We start from the raw sequence: 14,501 nt of genomic DNA, 5'->3' as shown, positions 1-14,501 counted from the left end.
TAGGCCAAAACATGAAAAACAGCCCCGGACCATTATTCCTCCACCACCAAACGTTACAGTTGGCACTATACATTCGGGCAGGCATTGTAGTGTTCTCATTGCATCCGCCAAACCCAGATTAGTCCGTCGGACTGCTACAGGGTGAAGTGTGATTCATCACGCCAGAGAACCCGTTTCCACTGCTCGGCGAGCTTTACACCACTCCAGCTGACGCTTGGCATTGCGCATGGTGATCTTAGGCTCCCGAAGAACAGTTCCTGTGCTGATGTTTCTTCCTGAGGCAGTTTGGAACTCGGTAGTGAGTGTTAGAACTGAGGACAGAAGATTATTAAGAGCTACGCACTACAGCTCTTGGCGGTCCCATTCTGTGAGCTTGTGTGGCCTACCACTTCGAGGTTGAGCCGTTGTTGCTCCTAGACATTTCCACTTCACAATAACAGCACTTACAGTTGACTGGGACAAACTGAAATTTGACAAACTGACCTTGGAAAGGTGGCATCGTATGACAGTGCCACGTTAAAAGTAATTGAGCTCTTCAGCAAGGCCATTTTTACTGCCAATGTTTGTCTATGGAGATTGCATGGCTGTGTGTTCAATTTTATACACCTGTCAGCAATGGGTGTTGCTGAAAAAGCTGAATCCACTCATTTGAAAGGGTGTCCACATACTTTTGTGGATACACACTGCTCAAAAAAATAAAGGGAACACTTAAACAACACAATGTAACTCCAAGTCAATCACACTTCTGTGAAATCAAACTGTCCACTTAGGAAGCAACACTGATTGACAATAAATTGCACATGCTGTTGTGCAAATGGAATAGACAACAGGTGGAAATTATAGGCAATTAGCAAGACACCCCCAATAAAAAAGTGGTTCTGAAGGTGGTGACCACAGACCACTTCTCAGTTCCTATGCTACCTGGCTGATGTTTTGGTCACTTTTGAATGTTGGCGGTGCTTTCACTCTAGTGGTAGCATGAGACGGAGTCTACAACCCACACAAGTGGCTCAGGTAGTGCAGCTCATCCAGGAGGGCACATCAATGCGAGCTGTGGCAAGAAGGTTTGTCCAGAGCATGGAAGCGCTACCAGGAGACAGGCCAGTACATCAGGAGACGTGGAGGAGGCCGTAGGAGGGCAACAACCCAGCAGCAGGACCGCTACCTCCGCCTTTGTGCAAGGAGGAGCAGGAGGAGCACTGCCAGAGCCCTGAAAAATGACCTTCAGCAGGCCACAAATGTGCATGTGTCTGCTCAAACGGTCAGAAACAGACTCCATGAGGGTGGGATGAGGGCCCGACGTCCACAGGTGGGTGTTGTGCTTACAGCCAGAGAACACCAAGATTGGCAAATTCGCCACTGGCGCCCTGTGCTCTTCACAGATGAAAGCAGGTTCACACTGAACACATGTGACAGACGTGACAGAGTCTGGAGACGCCGTGGAGAATGTTCTGCTGCCTGCAACATCCTCCAGCATGACCGGTTTGGCGGTGGGTCAGTCATGGTGTGGGGTGGCATTTCTTTGGGGGGCCGCACAGCCCTCCATGTGCTCGCCAGAGATAGCCTGACTGCCATTAGGTACCGAGATGAGATACTCAGACCCCTTGTGAGACCATATGCTGGTGCGGTTGGCCTTGGGTTCCTCCTAATGCAAGACAATACTAGACCTCATGTGGCTGGAGTGTGTCAGCAGTTCCTGCAAGAGGAAGGCATTGATACTAGGGACTGGCCCGCCCGTTCCCCAGACCTGAATCCAATTGAGCACATCTGGGACATCATGTCTTGCTCCATCCACCAATGCCACGTTGCACCACAGACTGTCCAGGAGTTGGCGGATGCTTTAGCCCAGGTCTGGGAGGAGATCCCTCAGGAGACCATCCGCCACCTCATCAGGAGCATGCCCAGGCATTGTAGGGAGGTCATACAGGCACGTGGAAGCCACACACACTACTGAGCCTCATTTTGACTTGTTTTAAGGACATTACATCAAAGTTGGATCAGCCTGTAGTGTGGTTTTAAACTTTAATTTTGAGTGTGACTCCAAATCCAGACCTCCATGGGTTGATAAATTTGATTTCCATTGATCATTTTTGTGTGATTTTGTTGTCAGCACATTCAACTATGTAAAGAAAAAAGTATTTAATAAGAATATTTCATTAATTCAGATCTAGGATGTGTTATTTTAGTGTTCCCTTTATTTTTTTGAGCAGTATATATATATATATATACACAGTGCCTTGCGAAAGTATTCGGCCCCCTTGAACTTTGCGACCTTTTGCCACATTTCAGGCTTCAAACATAAAGATATAAAACTGTATTTTTTGTGAAGAATCAACAAGTGGGACACAATCATGAAGTGGAACGACATTTATTGGATATTTCAAACTTTTTTAACAAATCAAAAACTGAAAAATTGGGCGTGCAAAATTATTCAGCCCCTTTACTTTCAGTGCAGCAAACTCTCTCCAGAAGTTCAGTGAGGATCTCTGAATGATCCAATGTTGACCTAAATGACTAATGATGATAAATACAATCCACCTGTGTGTAATCAAGTCTCCGTATAAATGCACCTGCACTGTGATAGTCTCAGAGGTCCGTTAAAAGCGCAGAGAGCATCATGAAGAACAAGGAACACACCAGGCAGGTCCGAGATACTGTTGTGAAGAAGTTTAAAGCCGGATTTGGATACAAAAAGATTTCCCAAGCTTTAAACATCCCAAGGAGCACTGTGCAAGCGATAATATTGAAATGGAAGGAGTATCAGACCACTGCAAATCTACCAAGACCTGGCCGTCCCTCTAAACTTTCAGCTCATACAAGGAGAAGACTGATCAGAGATGCAGCCAAGAGGCCCATGATCACTCTGGATGAACTGCAGAGATCTACAGCTGAGGAGGGAGACTCTGTCCATTGGACAACAATCAGTCGTATATTGCACAAATCTGGCCTTTATGGAAGAGTGGCAAGAAGAAAGCAATTTCTTAAAGATATCCATAAAAAGTGTCGTTTAAAGTTTGCCACAAGCCACCTGGGAGACACACCAAACATGTGGAAGAAGGTGCTCTGGTCAGATGAAACCAAAATTGAACTTTTTGGCAACAATGCAAAACGTTATGTTTGGCGTAAAAGCAACACAGCTCATCACCCTGAACACACCATCCCCACTGTCAAACATGGTGGTGGCAGCATCATGGTTTGGGCCTGCTTTTCTTCAGCAGGGACAGGGAAGATGGTTAAAATTGATGGGAAGATGGATGGAGCCAAATACAGGACCATTCTGGAAGAAAACCTGATGGAGTCTGCAAAAGACCTGAGACTGGGATGGAGATTTGTCTTCCAACAAGACAATGATCCAAAACATAAAGCAAAATCTACAATGGAAAGGTTCAAAAATAAACATATCCAGGTGTTAGAATGGCCAAGTCAAAGTCCAGACCTGAATCCAATCGAGAATCTGTGGAAAGAACTGAAAACTGCTGTTCACAAATGCTCTCCATCCAACCTCACTGAGCTTGAGCTGTTTTGCAAGGAGGAATGGGAAAAAATGTCAGTCTCTCGATGTGCAAAACTGATAGAGACATACCCCAAGCGACTTACAGCTGTAATCGCAGCAAAAGGTGGCGCTACAAAGTATTAACTTAAGGGGGCTGAATAATTTTGCACGCCCAATTTTTCAGTTTTTGATTTGTTAAAAAAGTTTGAAATATCCAAGAAATGTCGTTCTACTTCATGATTGTGTCCCACTTGTTGTTGATTCTTCACAAAAAAATACAGTTTTATATCTTTATGTTTGAAGCCTGAAATGTGGCAAAAGGTCGCAAAGTTCAAGGGGGCCGAATACTTTCGCAAGGCACTGTATATATACACACACACACACACACACGTCTCCACAGCTCCTGATGGCAAAAAAGTATTTTGTCAGCCATCAATTGTGCAAGTTCTCCCACTTAAAAAGATGAGAGAAGCCTGTAATCTTCATCATTGGTACACTTAAACTATGACAGACAAAATGAGAAAAAAAATCCAGAAAATCACATTGTAGGATTTTTAATGAATTTAATTTGCAAATTATCGTGGAAAATAAGTATTTGGTCAATAACAAAAGTTTCTCAATACTTTGTTATATACCCTTTGTTGGCAATGACAGAGGTCAAACGTTTTCTGTAAGTCTTCACAAGGTTTTCACACGCTGTTGCTGGTATTTTGGCCCATTCCTCCATGCAGATCTCCTCTAGAGCAGTGATGTTTTGGGGCTGTTGCTGGGCAACACGGACTTTCAACTCCCTCCAAAGATTTTCTATGGGGTTGAGATCTGGAGACTGGCTAGGCCACTCCAGGACCTTGAAATGCTTCTTACGAAGCCACACCTTCGTTGCCCGGGCGGTATGTTTGGGATCATTGTCATGCTGAAAGACCCAGCAACGTTTCATCTTCAATGCCCTTGTTGATGGAAGGAGGTTTTCACTCAAAATCTCACGATACATGGCCCCATTCATTCTTTCCTTTACACGGATCAGTCGTCCTGGACCCTTTGCAGAAAAACAGCCCCAAAGCATGATGTTTCCACCCCCATGCTTCACAGTAGGTATGGTGTTCTTTGGATGCAACTCAGCATTCTTTGTCCTCCAAACACGACGAGTTGGGTTTTTACCAAAGTTATATTTTGGTTTCATCTGACCATATGACATTCTCCCAATCTTCTTCTGGATCATCCAATGCTCTCTAGCAAACTTCAGACGGGCCTGGACATGTACTGGCTTAAGCAGGGGAACACGTCTGGAAATGCAGGATTTGAGTCCCTGGCGGCATAGTGTGTTACTGATGGTAGGCTTTGTTACTTTGGTCTCAGCTCTCTGCAGGTCATTCACTAGGTCCCCCCGTGTGGTTCTGGGATTTTTGCTCAGCGTTCTTGTCATCATTTTGACCCCACGGGGTGAGATCTTGCGTGGAGCCCCAGATCGAGGGAGATTATCAGTGGTCTTGTAGGTCTTCCACTTCCTAATAATTGCTCCCACAGTTGATTTCTTCAAACCAAGCTGCTTACCTATTGCAGATTCAGTCTTCCCTGCCTGGTGCAGGTCTACAATTTTGTTTCTGGTGTCCTTTGACAGCTCTTTGGTCTTGGCCATAGTGGAGTTTGGAGTGTGACTGTTTGAGGTTGTGGACAGGTGTCTTTTATACTGATAACAAGTTCAAACAGGTGCCATTAATACAGGTAACGAGTGGAGGACAGAGGAGCCTCTTATTGAAGAAGTTACAGGTCTGCGAGAGCCAGAAATCTTGCTTGTTTTTAGGTGACCAAATACTTATTTTCCACCATAATTTGCAAATACATTCATTAAAAATCCTACAATGTGATTTTCTGGATTTTTTCTCTCATTTTGTCTGTCATAGTTGAAGTGTACCTATGATGACAATTACAGGCCTCTCTCATCATTTTAAGTGGGAGAACTTGCACAATTGGTGGCTGACTAAATACTTTTTTGTCCCACTATGTGTGTGTGTGTGTGTGTGTGTGTGTGTGTGTGTGTGTATATATATATATATATATATAGTGTACTCTTTCTGTTGTTGGGAAGTTTGTAATTGAGTGGATGAGTATGAGTGTGTGTAGATGGGTGCGGTGTTCATTGTATTATGAAACGTGCACACCATGTGCGTGTTTGTAAGTGGTTTGTCTGTGCATGATGTTTGAGTGAGATATAAACATGTGTCTGTGGTATGCGCATGGTGTATGCATGTCCCAGTGTGTGTGTGTGTATGCTGCATACCTGTGTGTGCGCGCATGAGCATATGGTGAGTGTGTGTGTACGCCCATGCATGTGGGTGTTTTTGTATGTTATGCCCTTACTCTCATCGGCTGTCTCTCCCCAGTGTACCAAAGCAGAGAAGCTGATAAGGATGTTGGAAGGCTGCAAGCTGTCCACCAACAGGTAGTGAGAGCCCTTCTCATCTGGAGACTGGAGAAACACACAGACAGACAGCACCAAGCTACACTCATCAATATGGAGGGGAGGAGAAGGAAAAGAGGGGGAGAGAGAAAAAAATAAAGGGAACACTTAAACAACACAATTTGCCAGAGAACACCAAGTTTGGCAAATTCGCCACTGGCTTTCTGTGCTCTTCACAGATGAAAGCAGGTTCACACTGAGCACATGTGACAGACGTGACAGTCTGGAGACGCCGAGGAGAACGTTCGGCTGCCTGCAACATCCTCCAGCATGACCGGTTTGGCGGTGGGTCAGTCATGGTGTGGGGTGGCATTTCTTTGGGGGGCCGCACAGCCCTCCATGTGCTCGCCAGAGATAGCCTGACTGCCATTAGGTACCGAGATGAGATACTCAGACCCCTTGTGAGACCACATGCTGGTGTGGTTGGCCCTGGGTTTCTCCTAATGCAAGACAATGCTAGACCTCATGTGGCTGGAGTGTGTCAGCAGTTCCTGCAAGAGGAAGGCATTGATGCTAGGGACTGGCCCGCCCGTTCCCCAGACCTGAATCCAGACCTCCATGGGTTGATAAATTTGATTTCCAATTATAATTTGTGTGTGATTTTGTTGTCAGCACATTCAACTATGTAAAGAAAAAAAGTATTTATTAAGAATATTTCATTCATTCAGATCTAGGATGTGTTATTTTAGTGTTCCCTTTATTTATTTTTGAGCAGTAATATATATATATATATATATATATATATATATATATATATATATATAAAATAAGAGAGAGAGAGAGAGAGAGAGAGAGAGAGAGAGAGAGAGAGAGAGAGAGAGAGAGAGAGAGAGAGAGAGAGAGAGAGAGAGAGAGAGAGAGAGAGAGAGAGAGAGAGAGAGAGCATGCAAGGCGGCAACATAAGTAATAAGAAAGGACAGAGAGCCACAGAGCTAGAGACAGAGAAAAAGACAGATAAAGAGTGAGCGATACAGACGTGCCTGGGATGAAAGGAGTCAAACACTCCTTCTCAATCCCACATGCACGCACACACAGGCCACCAGAGAGGGTGGCTGCAGTCCTAACACTGTGGGCTGATAGAAATCTCAGGTGCAGTGCAGTGCAGTGCGCTGGACAGTAGAGTCCATCAGTAGAGAAGGTGTACCTGTGGAAGCACAACAGCAGAGGGCGCTGTGAGGTGTGGCTGTGCGACAGGGAAGGCAGATTGGGCAGGCGGGAGTGTGTCAAAGCATGCATGTATAGTGGAAGGAGAGATAGCTCCGTACAATTTAAAGAAGCTTTGAGTTTGACAATCACAGTACACATGCCAATGATAGAGGTAGAAATAAGATATTACTGGATACAGGATGCAGCATGGTATTTTTGACCCCTGTATTTAGTATTTAGCGCGGCAGACACAGTGAAGTTAAAGGGGCATGGATGGTTATTGTGCCTGAATAGAATGGATGTTACAGTAAGGTGTAGCTGTACAGGCTTGTATTGTACCTGAATATGTGCAGCAGCAGAGGAGCCTGGATGGCGTACAGGTGTAGCTGTACAGGCTTGTATTGTACCTGAATATGTGCAGCAGCAGAGGAGCCTGGGTGGCGTACAGGTGTAGCTGTACAGGCTTGTATTGTACCGGAATATGTGCAGCAGCAGAGGAGCCTGGGTGGCGTACAGGTGTAGCTGTACAGGTGTAGCTGTACAGGCTTGTATTGTACCTGAATATGTGCAGCAGCAGAGGAGCCTGGGTGGCGTACAGGTGTAGCAGCAGAGTGGGTGGAGCCTACAGGGCAGTTCAGAGCCACGGATGACACTTTGGAGGAGATGGTGCTCTGATGACAAAATCAGGGAGGTCATTCCATTTCTCAACACTATCACACCGTTTTCACTCCATGTATTGTATGGATGCCCTTAAATCTCTTACCAATAAAAATCTGTGTTTGAGCTAAATAATTTTGGGCATTTTTTGCGTCTCTCAATCAACTGAGCCCGCCGATGTCAGCCATTAGCCTGTGGGATGGCTGGGAGCAGCGGTAGAGCGGTTTTTGTGAGACGAGAGAGGATCTTCAGAATGCTTTCGCTCAGGAGAACAAAAGTCTGTAAACTTTGAACGGTTTGAGCTGCAAACTATTACGATCCCATTCTGAAAAGCTTAGGCTGTCATGAACATGTACGCACTGCACTGTCTGTTTTACGACGTTCAGAAGCCACATGGGAAGCAAAGACGCCACCGTCCCAACACCCTACAAAATGACTGTGCAGTAAAAATGACTGGAAGTGAATGTTATTTTTTCTACATAGAATATAATACACATTTATAGATTTTTTTCCGTCAAACCATAATTCTTTCTGAATCATCTTTTTTGCCATGTATTTCTGTGTTATTCAATCTGTTTCTATGGGCTCATAGCAGTTAGGGCAAATTCAATGTTTCATAAAATAATGTTTCCACTTAAGTGATAATGCCCGAGAAGCCGGTGTTTGGCACAGGTGTTAGTCGAGGGCAGGCAAACCGTGCCAATATATCCTCCAAACACAGGCTTCGAGGGCATTATCACTTTTATACAACGTGTTATGTTGAATAAAATAATTGACATTTAAAAACTTTATTTTGATGAACTTCAAACATCTGCTGTCTGAGCAGTTAACCGATCGCTGCAGCTGTACATAGTCTATCGGTAAATAGCCCACCCATTTTTACCTACCTCATCCCCATACTGTTTTTATTTATTTACTTTTCTGCTCTTTTGCACACCAATATCTCTACCTGTACATGACCATCTGATCATTTATCACTCCAGTGTTATTAATCTGAAAAATTGTAATTATTCGCCTACCTCCTCATGCCTTTTGCACACAATGTATATAGACTCCCCTTTTTTTCTACTGTGTTATTGACTTGTTAATTGTTTACTCCATGTGTAACTCTGTGTTGTCTGTTCACACTGCTATGCTTTATCTTGGCCAGGTCGCAGTTGCAAATGAGAACTTGTTCTCAACTAGCCTACCTGGTTAAATAAAGGTGAAAAAAATAATAATAATAATTTAGTCATACTATTTCATCCTTCCACAAGATGTCCCGACACAAATCTAGAGTTTCTAGAGACGTGACCCAGTTGTTCAGTCTTTTTTGTTCTGTATCTATGGACGCGAGCGACCCAGTAGTTCGTCCTAAATGTGTCATTACTATACTGGCCGTCAACGTTCTCATCCCTTACTTGCTAGTTAACCAGCTACAGCTAATTTACAGTCACATCAAAAAGTGCAGCCAGAATAACAACAGTAACAGCATTTGTATTTGTTTAAGCTGTTTTCTAGTGACATTTATTTGGAAACATCCAGAACAATGAGCTAATGAGGCGCGATTTCACCTGGCATAGAAAATGTGCTCACTCGTCAGAACACTGTTGTTCAGAGGAACTAGCCAACAACACAGCTACAGTAACACAATCACTTCAAACTGGAAGGCTGGAAAGAGTGCGTTTCATTTAAATATATATATTTTTACTTTAAAAAAAAATATATCCATAAAAATAATGTTAGCTGATTCATGATTTCATGATTCATGACTGGTTGAGAAACACTGCCTGCCTGCCTGCCTCGTCCCAACACGTTCATTACTATGGGATAGCAGGAGATCGAATTTCAATATTGAAACAATGTTGCAAATGTCAGAGACAGACAGCAAGGTTTATACAAATTTCCGCTGTTGAAAACGAAATGTTAGTCTAAAAGAAATGTGAGATAATGTCTAGATGCTTTTTATAGTGGAGGTCAAGTTTATAAATTGCCTGGTTGGGCTGATGAGACAGTGGATTGCGCAGTCAGATGGAACAGAGTAAATAGGCATTTTAACGCCATAGATTTTGACGGTGGCAACTTGTGGAATAGACACTGGCTGGAATGCGGTTTTAACCAATCAGCATTCAGGAATAGACCCACCTGTTGTATAAATATTTTGTACACCTACAGGGGTCCTAAAATACAACATCTATTTTATTAATATCCTAAAACAATTCCATATGTTAGGTTAGTTGATATCATTGAAAAAAAGCTTAGACCTTACTTAGGAATACATTTACCTTGAAATGGGATTTCTGGAAATGGTTTGGATACGTGTTTGGCTTGTGGAAAACCACAAGTGTCCTGAAAAAACAAACCAGTATTTTGAATCAACCCCTTGGACTGTAAGACAAAGAGCAGTGGTCTTCAGAGCCATAGAAATACAGTACCACATAGCTATAAACCAATGGGTCTTACTGGAAGCACTTGGAGAAGTCATCCAGGTCTACCCAGGACTCCTGTAACATCGGCTTCTCAGAAACGAACAAATCCTGAGACTTCAGCAGCGCCGGGTTGGGCTCCTTAGCCTGTTTGGACCGCTCTGTGGCTGGGGCAGTCTCACACAGCTCCTGATCTGCAGAGAGGACAGGTCACAAAGTGACTATCGCTGGAATGTTAGAGAGCATCTCAAACTGACACAGATCATGATGAGAAAGCTTTGTGTAAAAGCTATAGAATTGATTGGTTAGCTGCTTTTGATCTATATTATTGTGAGCTACAAAGTATATGAGAGTTATTCATGAACTGTACAGTAGATCAAACATACAGTTGAATTCGGAAGTTTACATACACTTAGGTTTGAGTCATTAAAACTTGTTTTTCAACCACACCACAAATTTCTTGTTAACAAACTATAGTTTTGGCAAGTTGGTTAGGACATCTACTTTGTGCATGACACAAATAGGTTAATTGACATCATTTGAGTCAATTGGAGGTGTACCTATGGATGTATTTCAAGGCCTACCTTCAAACTCAGTGCCTCTTTGCTTGACATCATGGGAAAATCAAAAGAAATCAGCCAAGACCACAGAAAAAAAATTGGAGACCTCCACAAGACTGGTTCATCCTTGGGAGCAATTTCCAAATGCCTGAAGGTACCACGTTCATCTGTACAAACAAAAGTACGCAAGTATAAACACCATGGGACCACGCAGCCGTCATACCGCTCAGAAAGGAGACGCGCTCTGTCTCCTAGAGATGAACGTACTTTTGTGCAAAAAGTGCAAATCAATCCCAGAACAACAGCAAAGGACCTTGTGAAGATGCTGGAGTAAACAGGTACACAAGTATCTATATCCACAGGAAAATGAGTCCTATATCGACATAACCTGAAAGGCCGTTCAGCAAGGAAGTCACTGCTCCAAAACCGCCATAAAAAATCCAGACTACGGTTTGCAACTGCACATGGGGACAAAGATCGTAGTTTTGAGAAATGTCCTCTGGTCTGATGAAACAAAAATAGAACTGTTTGGCCATAATAACCATCGTTATGTTTGGAGGAAAAAGGGGGAGGCTTGCAAGCCGAAGAACACCATCCCAAACATGAAGCACGGGGGTGACAGCATCATGTTGTGGGGGTGCTTTGCTGCAGGAAGGACTAGTGCACTTCACAAAATAGATGACATCTTGAGGAAGAAAATGATGTGGATATATTGAAGCAACATCTCAAGACATCAGTCAGAAAGTTAAAGCTTGGTCACAAATGGGTCTTCCAAATGGACAATGACCTGAGCATACTTCCAAAGCTGTGGCAAAATGGATTAAGGACAACAAAGTCAAGGTATTGGAGTGGCCATCACAAAGCCCCGACCTCAATCCTAGAGACAATTTGTGGACAGAAATGAAAAAGCGTGTGCGAGCAAGGAGGCCTACAAACCTGTCTCAGTTACACCGGCTCTGTCAGGAGGAATGGGCCAAAATTCACCCGACATATTGTGGGAAGCTTGTGGAAGGATACCCGAAGCCTTTGACCCAAGTTAAACAATTTAAAGGCAATGCTACCAAATACTAATTGAGTATATGACCTACTGGGAATGTGATGAAATAAATAGAAGATGAACTAAATCATTCTCTACTATTATTCTGACATTTCACATTCTAAAAATAAAGTGGTGATCCCAACTAACCTAAGACAGGGAAGTTTTACTAGGATTAAATGTCAGGAATTATGAAAAACTGAGTTTAAATGTATTTGGCTAAGGTGTATGTAAACTTCCGACTTCAACTGTAATCAAAGCAAATGCGAGCTATTCATGAACTGTACAGTAGATCAAACAATCAAAGTGCATGAGAGCTATTCATGAACTGTACAGTATATCAAACATAATCAAAGTACATGCAAGCTATTCATGAACGGTACAGTAGATCCAACATAATCAAAGTGCATGAGAGCTAATCATGAACTGAACAGTAGATCAAACAATCAAAGTGCATGATAACTAATCATGAACTGTACAGTACATCAAACATAATTAATGCCTATAAGAGTTATTCATGAACTATACAGTAGATCAAACATAATCAATGCCTATAGCAACATTTGAAGCCTTTACAAATTAAACCCCAAAACTAAGGAAATTAATAAGTATCAGCTGAATTTTTTTATGACACATTTTATGGCTTAGAGATAAAGTGTTGCTATTAAATATAAATAGCAGTGTTTTTCCAGTGACTCATAGGGAAATCGGTCTGTGCTGATCTACAGTAGGCCATGTGGCATCTGGGGCCCATACATTAACATATATTCAGGAGACTCTGATCAAAACTGCTCACTCCCACATAATGCTTCCATGTAAACATACATATCAGTGATCATATAATCAGTGAAGTTCCACTCAAAGAGAAGATGATCCCTGTGGTGCTACATAGGAATATAGGCAAAGCGCCGTACTGAGCAATGGTCATCCTGTTACTCCAATGGCAGATGTTACCAAGCAACGAAAAGAGGGGAAGAGGGAGGCTGGATAATTGGACGGTTGTGATAAAGCATAACTCCAGAAGCATCTTCAAAGAGTCTCAGCCAAGGAGGGAGGGTAAAGGGGGGAAGAGGTTGGGAGGGAAGGAGGAGAGGAAGGGGTGGGGGGACACGGCACCTAAACACATCTGTACATTACACTAATAGTGACATACCGCAGCTTTACAAACCACCATCAAATAAATGGATGCACTTCTTACAGTACCATTAATGAAATATAGGTTGGTTTTCACAATATGTTATTGTCACTTTCAGTGATAGCAATGAATCCGATTGGTCAGTGTATAGCACTGTAGTATTATGTGATGTATGTACTGTGTGGTGTGGTTGGGTAGAAATTGAGATAGCCTTTACCAGTGGTTGTATTGTCATCCTTCTTCTTGTCATCTGCTATAACCTAAAGGGATAGAGAGATGGGGGGGAGAAAGAACCAGTTAAACATTGGGGGAGAGTAAGAGGCAAGGAGAGAGAGAGCAAGAAAAACAGAGAGAAGCAGAAAGGCATGTCACAGTTGAGCAGCAGAGGGTCTATATAGTAGATGCCTGTAGTAATCCTCCTATCCCAACTGAACTGCAGACAGAGAGAGAGAGTGCGTGAGAGACAGAGAGCTAGGCATGGGAACACCAGGCAGACATACCTTAATGTGACAAGGCAAGGGGACTCCTTCCTCCCCAGCTAGATGAACACTGCATGTGGACTGTAATCATGTTACTTAGCTTGTTAACAGATGTAGAGGGCAGGCATTGTGTTGTGTACCAGAGCATGTTTCTCAGTTCCAGGGATTATGAAACTGTTCCAGGGATTATGAAAACACTTACATGTCGTGTTCCTCTCAACAAGCTAATTAAGACATACTGTAGAGGGGCTGAATCAGAAATGGCACCCTATGCACTACTTTTGACCAAGGCCGATAGGGCACTGGATGATTCTACAGAAGTGGTGCAAATTGAAAGTCCCACCCCAAAAAAGCAATTTTAAAAAAACAGTTAAGTCTCCAAACTAAGGATATTTATTTACATCATGATACGTTCTAATTCAATCTAAGGCAATAACAAATAATTTGTTAAATTAAATATTGTACTAAGTCATTGTTTTATATACCTATTTCTATTGAGAGGTACCTGTCCCAAACACTGACTCCTAAACATGTTTGAAAATAAAGCAATTCATTATTATTATTTTTTTAAACAATTATTTCAATAGAACATTGTGAGTTGTTCTATTATTACCTTGGATGATATTGATCTCACTACTGAAACAGATACATTAAAATACTGTAGAATGAATGTGATATAAGCCACACTCCTGCACATATCACCAGGTGATGGGATTGCACACTTCTCCAGCATGGCCACATGGTGAGTTACCTGTCTGCTTACATTTTGGAGAAAATGTGTGAGAAAGTCAGTAAATCTTCATGTATTTTTATTTTTTTCCCCAGAAGTGTCTCTACCAAACATCTAATATTTCAATAAATATGTGAAGTACGATTTTGGGACTAAAATATGTGTTTGCTGTCGAAATGAATGATAACCAGCCACATGTTAGCTATGTGGATACTTTAAAGTCCAAAATAAGACTAGATTGTCCAAACGGAAACGGTCATAACCGAACTGTACTCACGTTTACTCTACTTGAAGAAAGGGCCCATGGACTCTTGATCTTGAGACCACTCAAGACCACATTAATTCAGTCTTTCGCTTGTCATGTTTTCAACTCACTGGGTCTTGGTCTGGATCTTGGGACCA

General features: G+C 42.7%; 1 protein-coding gene across 1 annotated transcript in view; it reads right to left on the bottom strand.

The window, feature by feature from the left end:
• adgb (androglobin) overlaps positions 1-14,501 on the bottom strand; it is a 108,753-nt gene that overhangs the window by 49,070 nt on the left and 45,182 nt on the right. The window contains exons 14-18 of the mRNA XM_024400322.2: positions 13,108-13,150; positions 10,197-10,353; positions 10,019-10,082; positions 7,655-7,768; positions 5,852-5,960 (exon numbers count right to left, since the gene is read on the bottom strand). Of these exons, the coding sequence (XP_024256090.1) occupies positions 5,852-5,960; positions 7,655-7,768; positions 10,019-10,082; positions 10,197-10,353; positions 13,108-13,150 (487 nt within the window). The remainder of the gene's footprint in view (positions 1-5,851; positions 5,961-7,654; positions 7,769-10,018; positions 10,083-10,196; positions 10,354-13,107; positions 13,151-14,501) is intronic.

This window comes from Oncorhynchus tshawytscha, linkage group LG05 (assembly GCF_018296145.1).
Source record: "Oncorhynchus tshawytscha isolate Ot180627B linkage group LG05, Otsh_v2.0, whole genome shotgun sequence".
NCBI lineage: Eukaryota > Metazoa > Chordata > Actinopteri > Salmoniformes > Salmonidae > Oncorhynchus > Oncorhynchus tshawytscha.
Note: the sequence above shows the minus strand (reverse complement) of the source record. Positions and strands in the feature narration are given on the sequence as shown.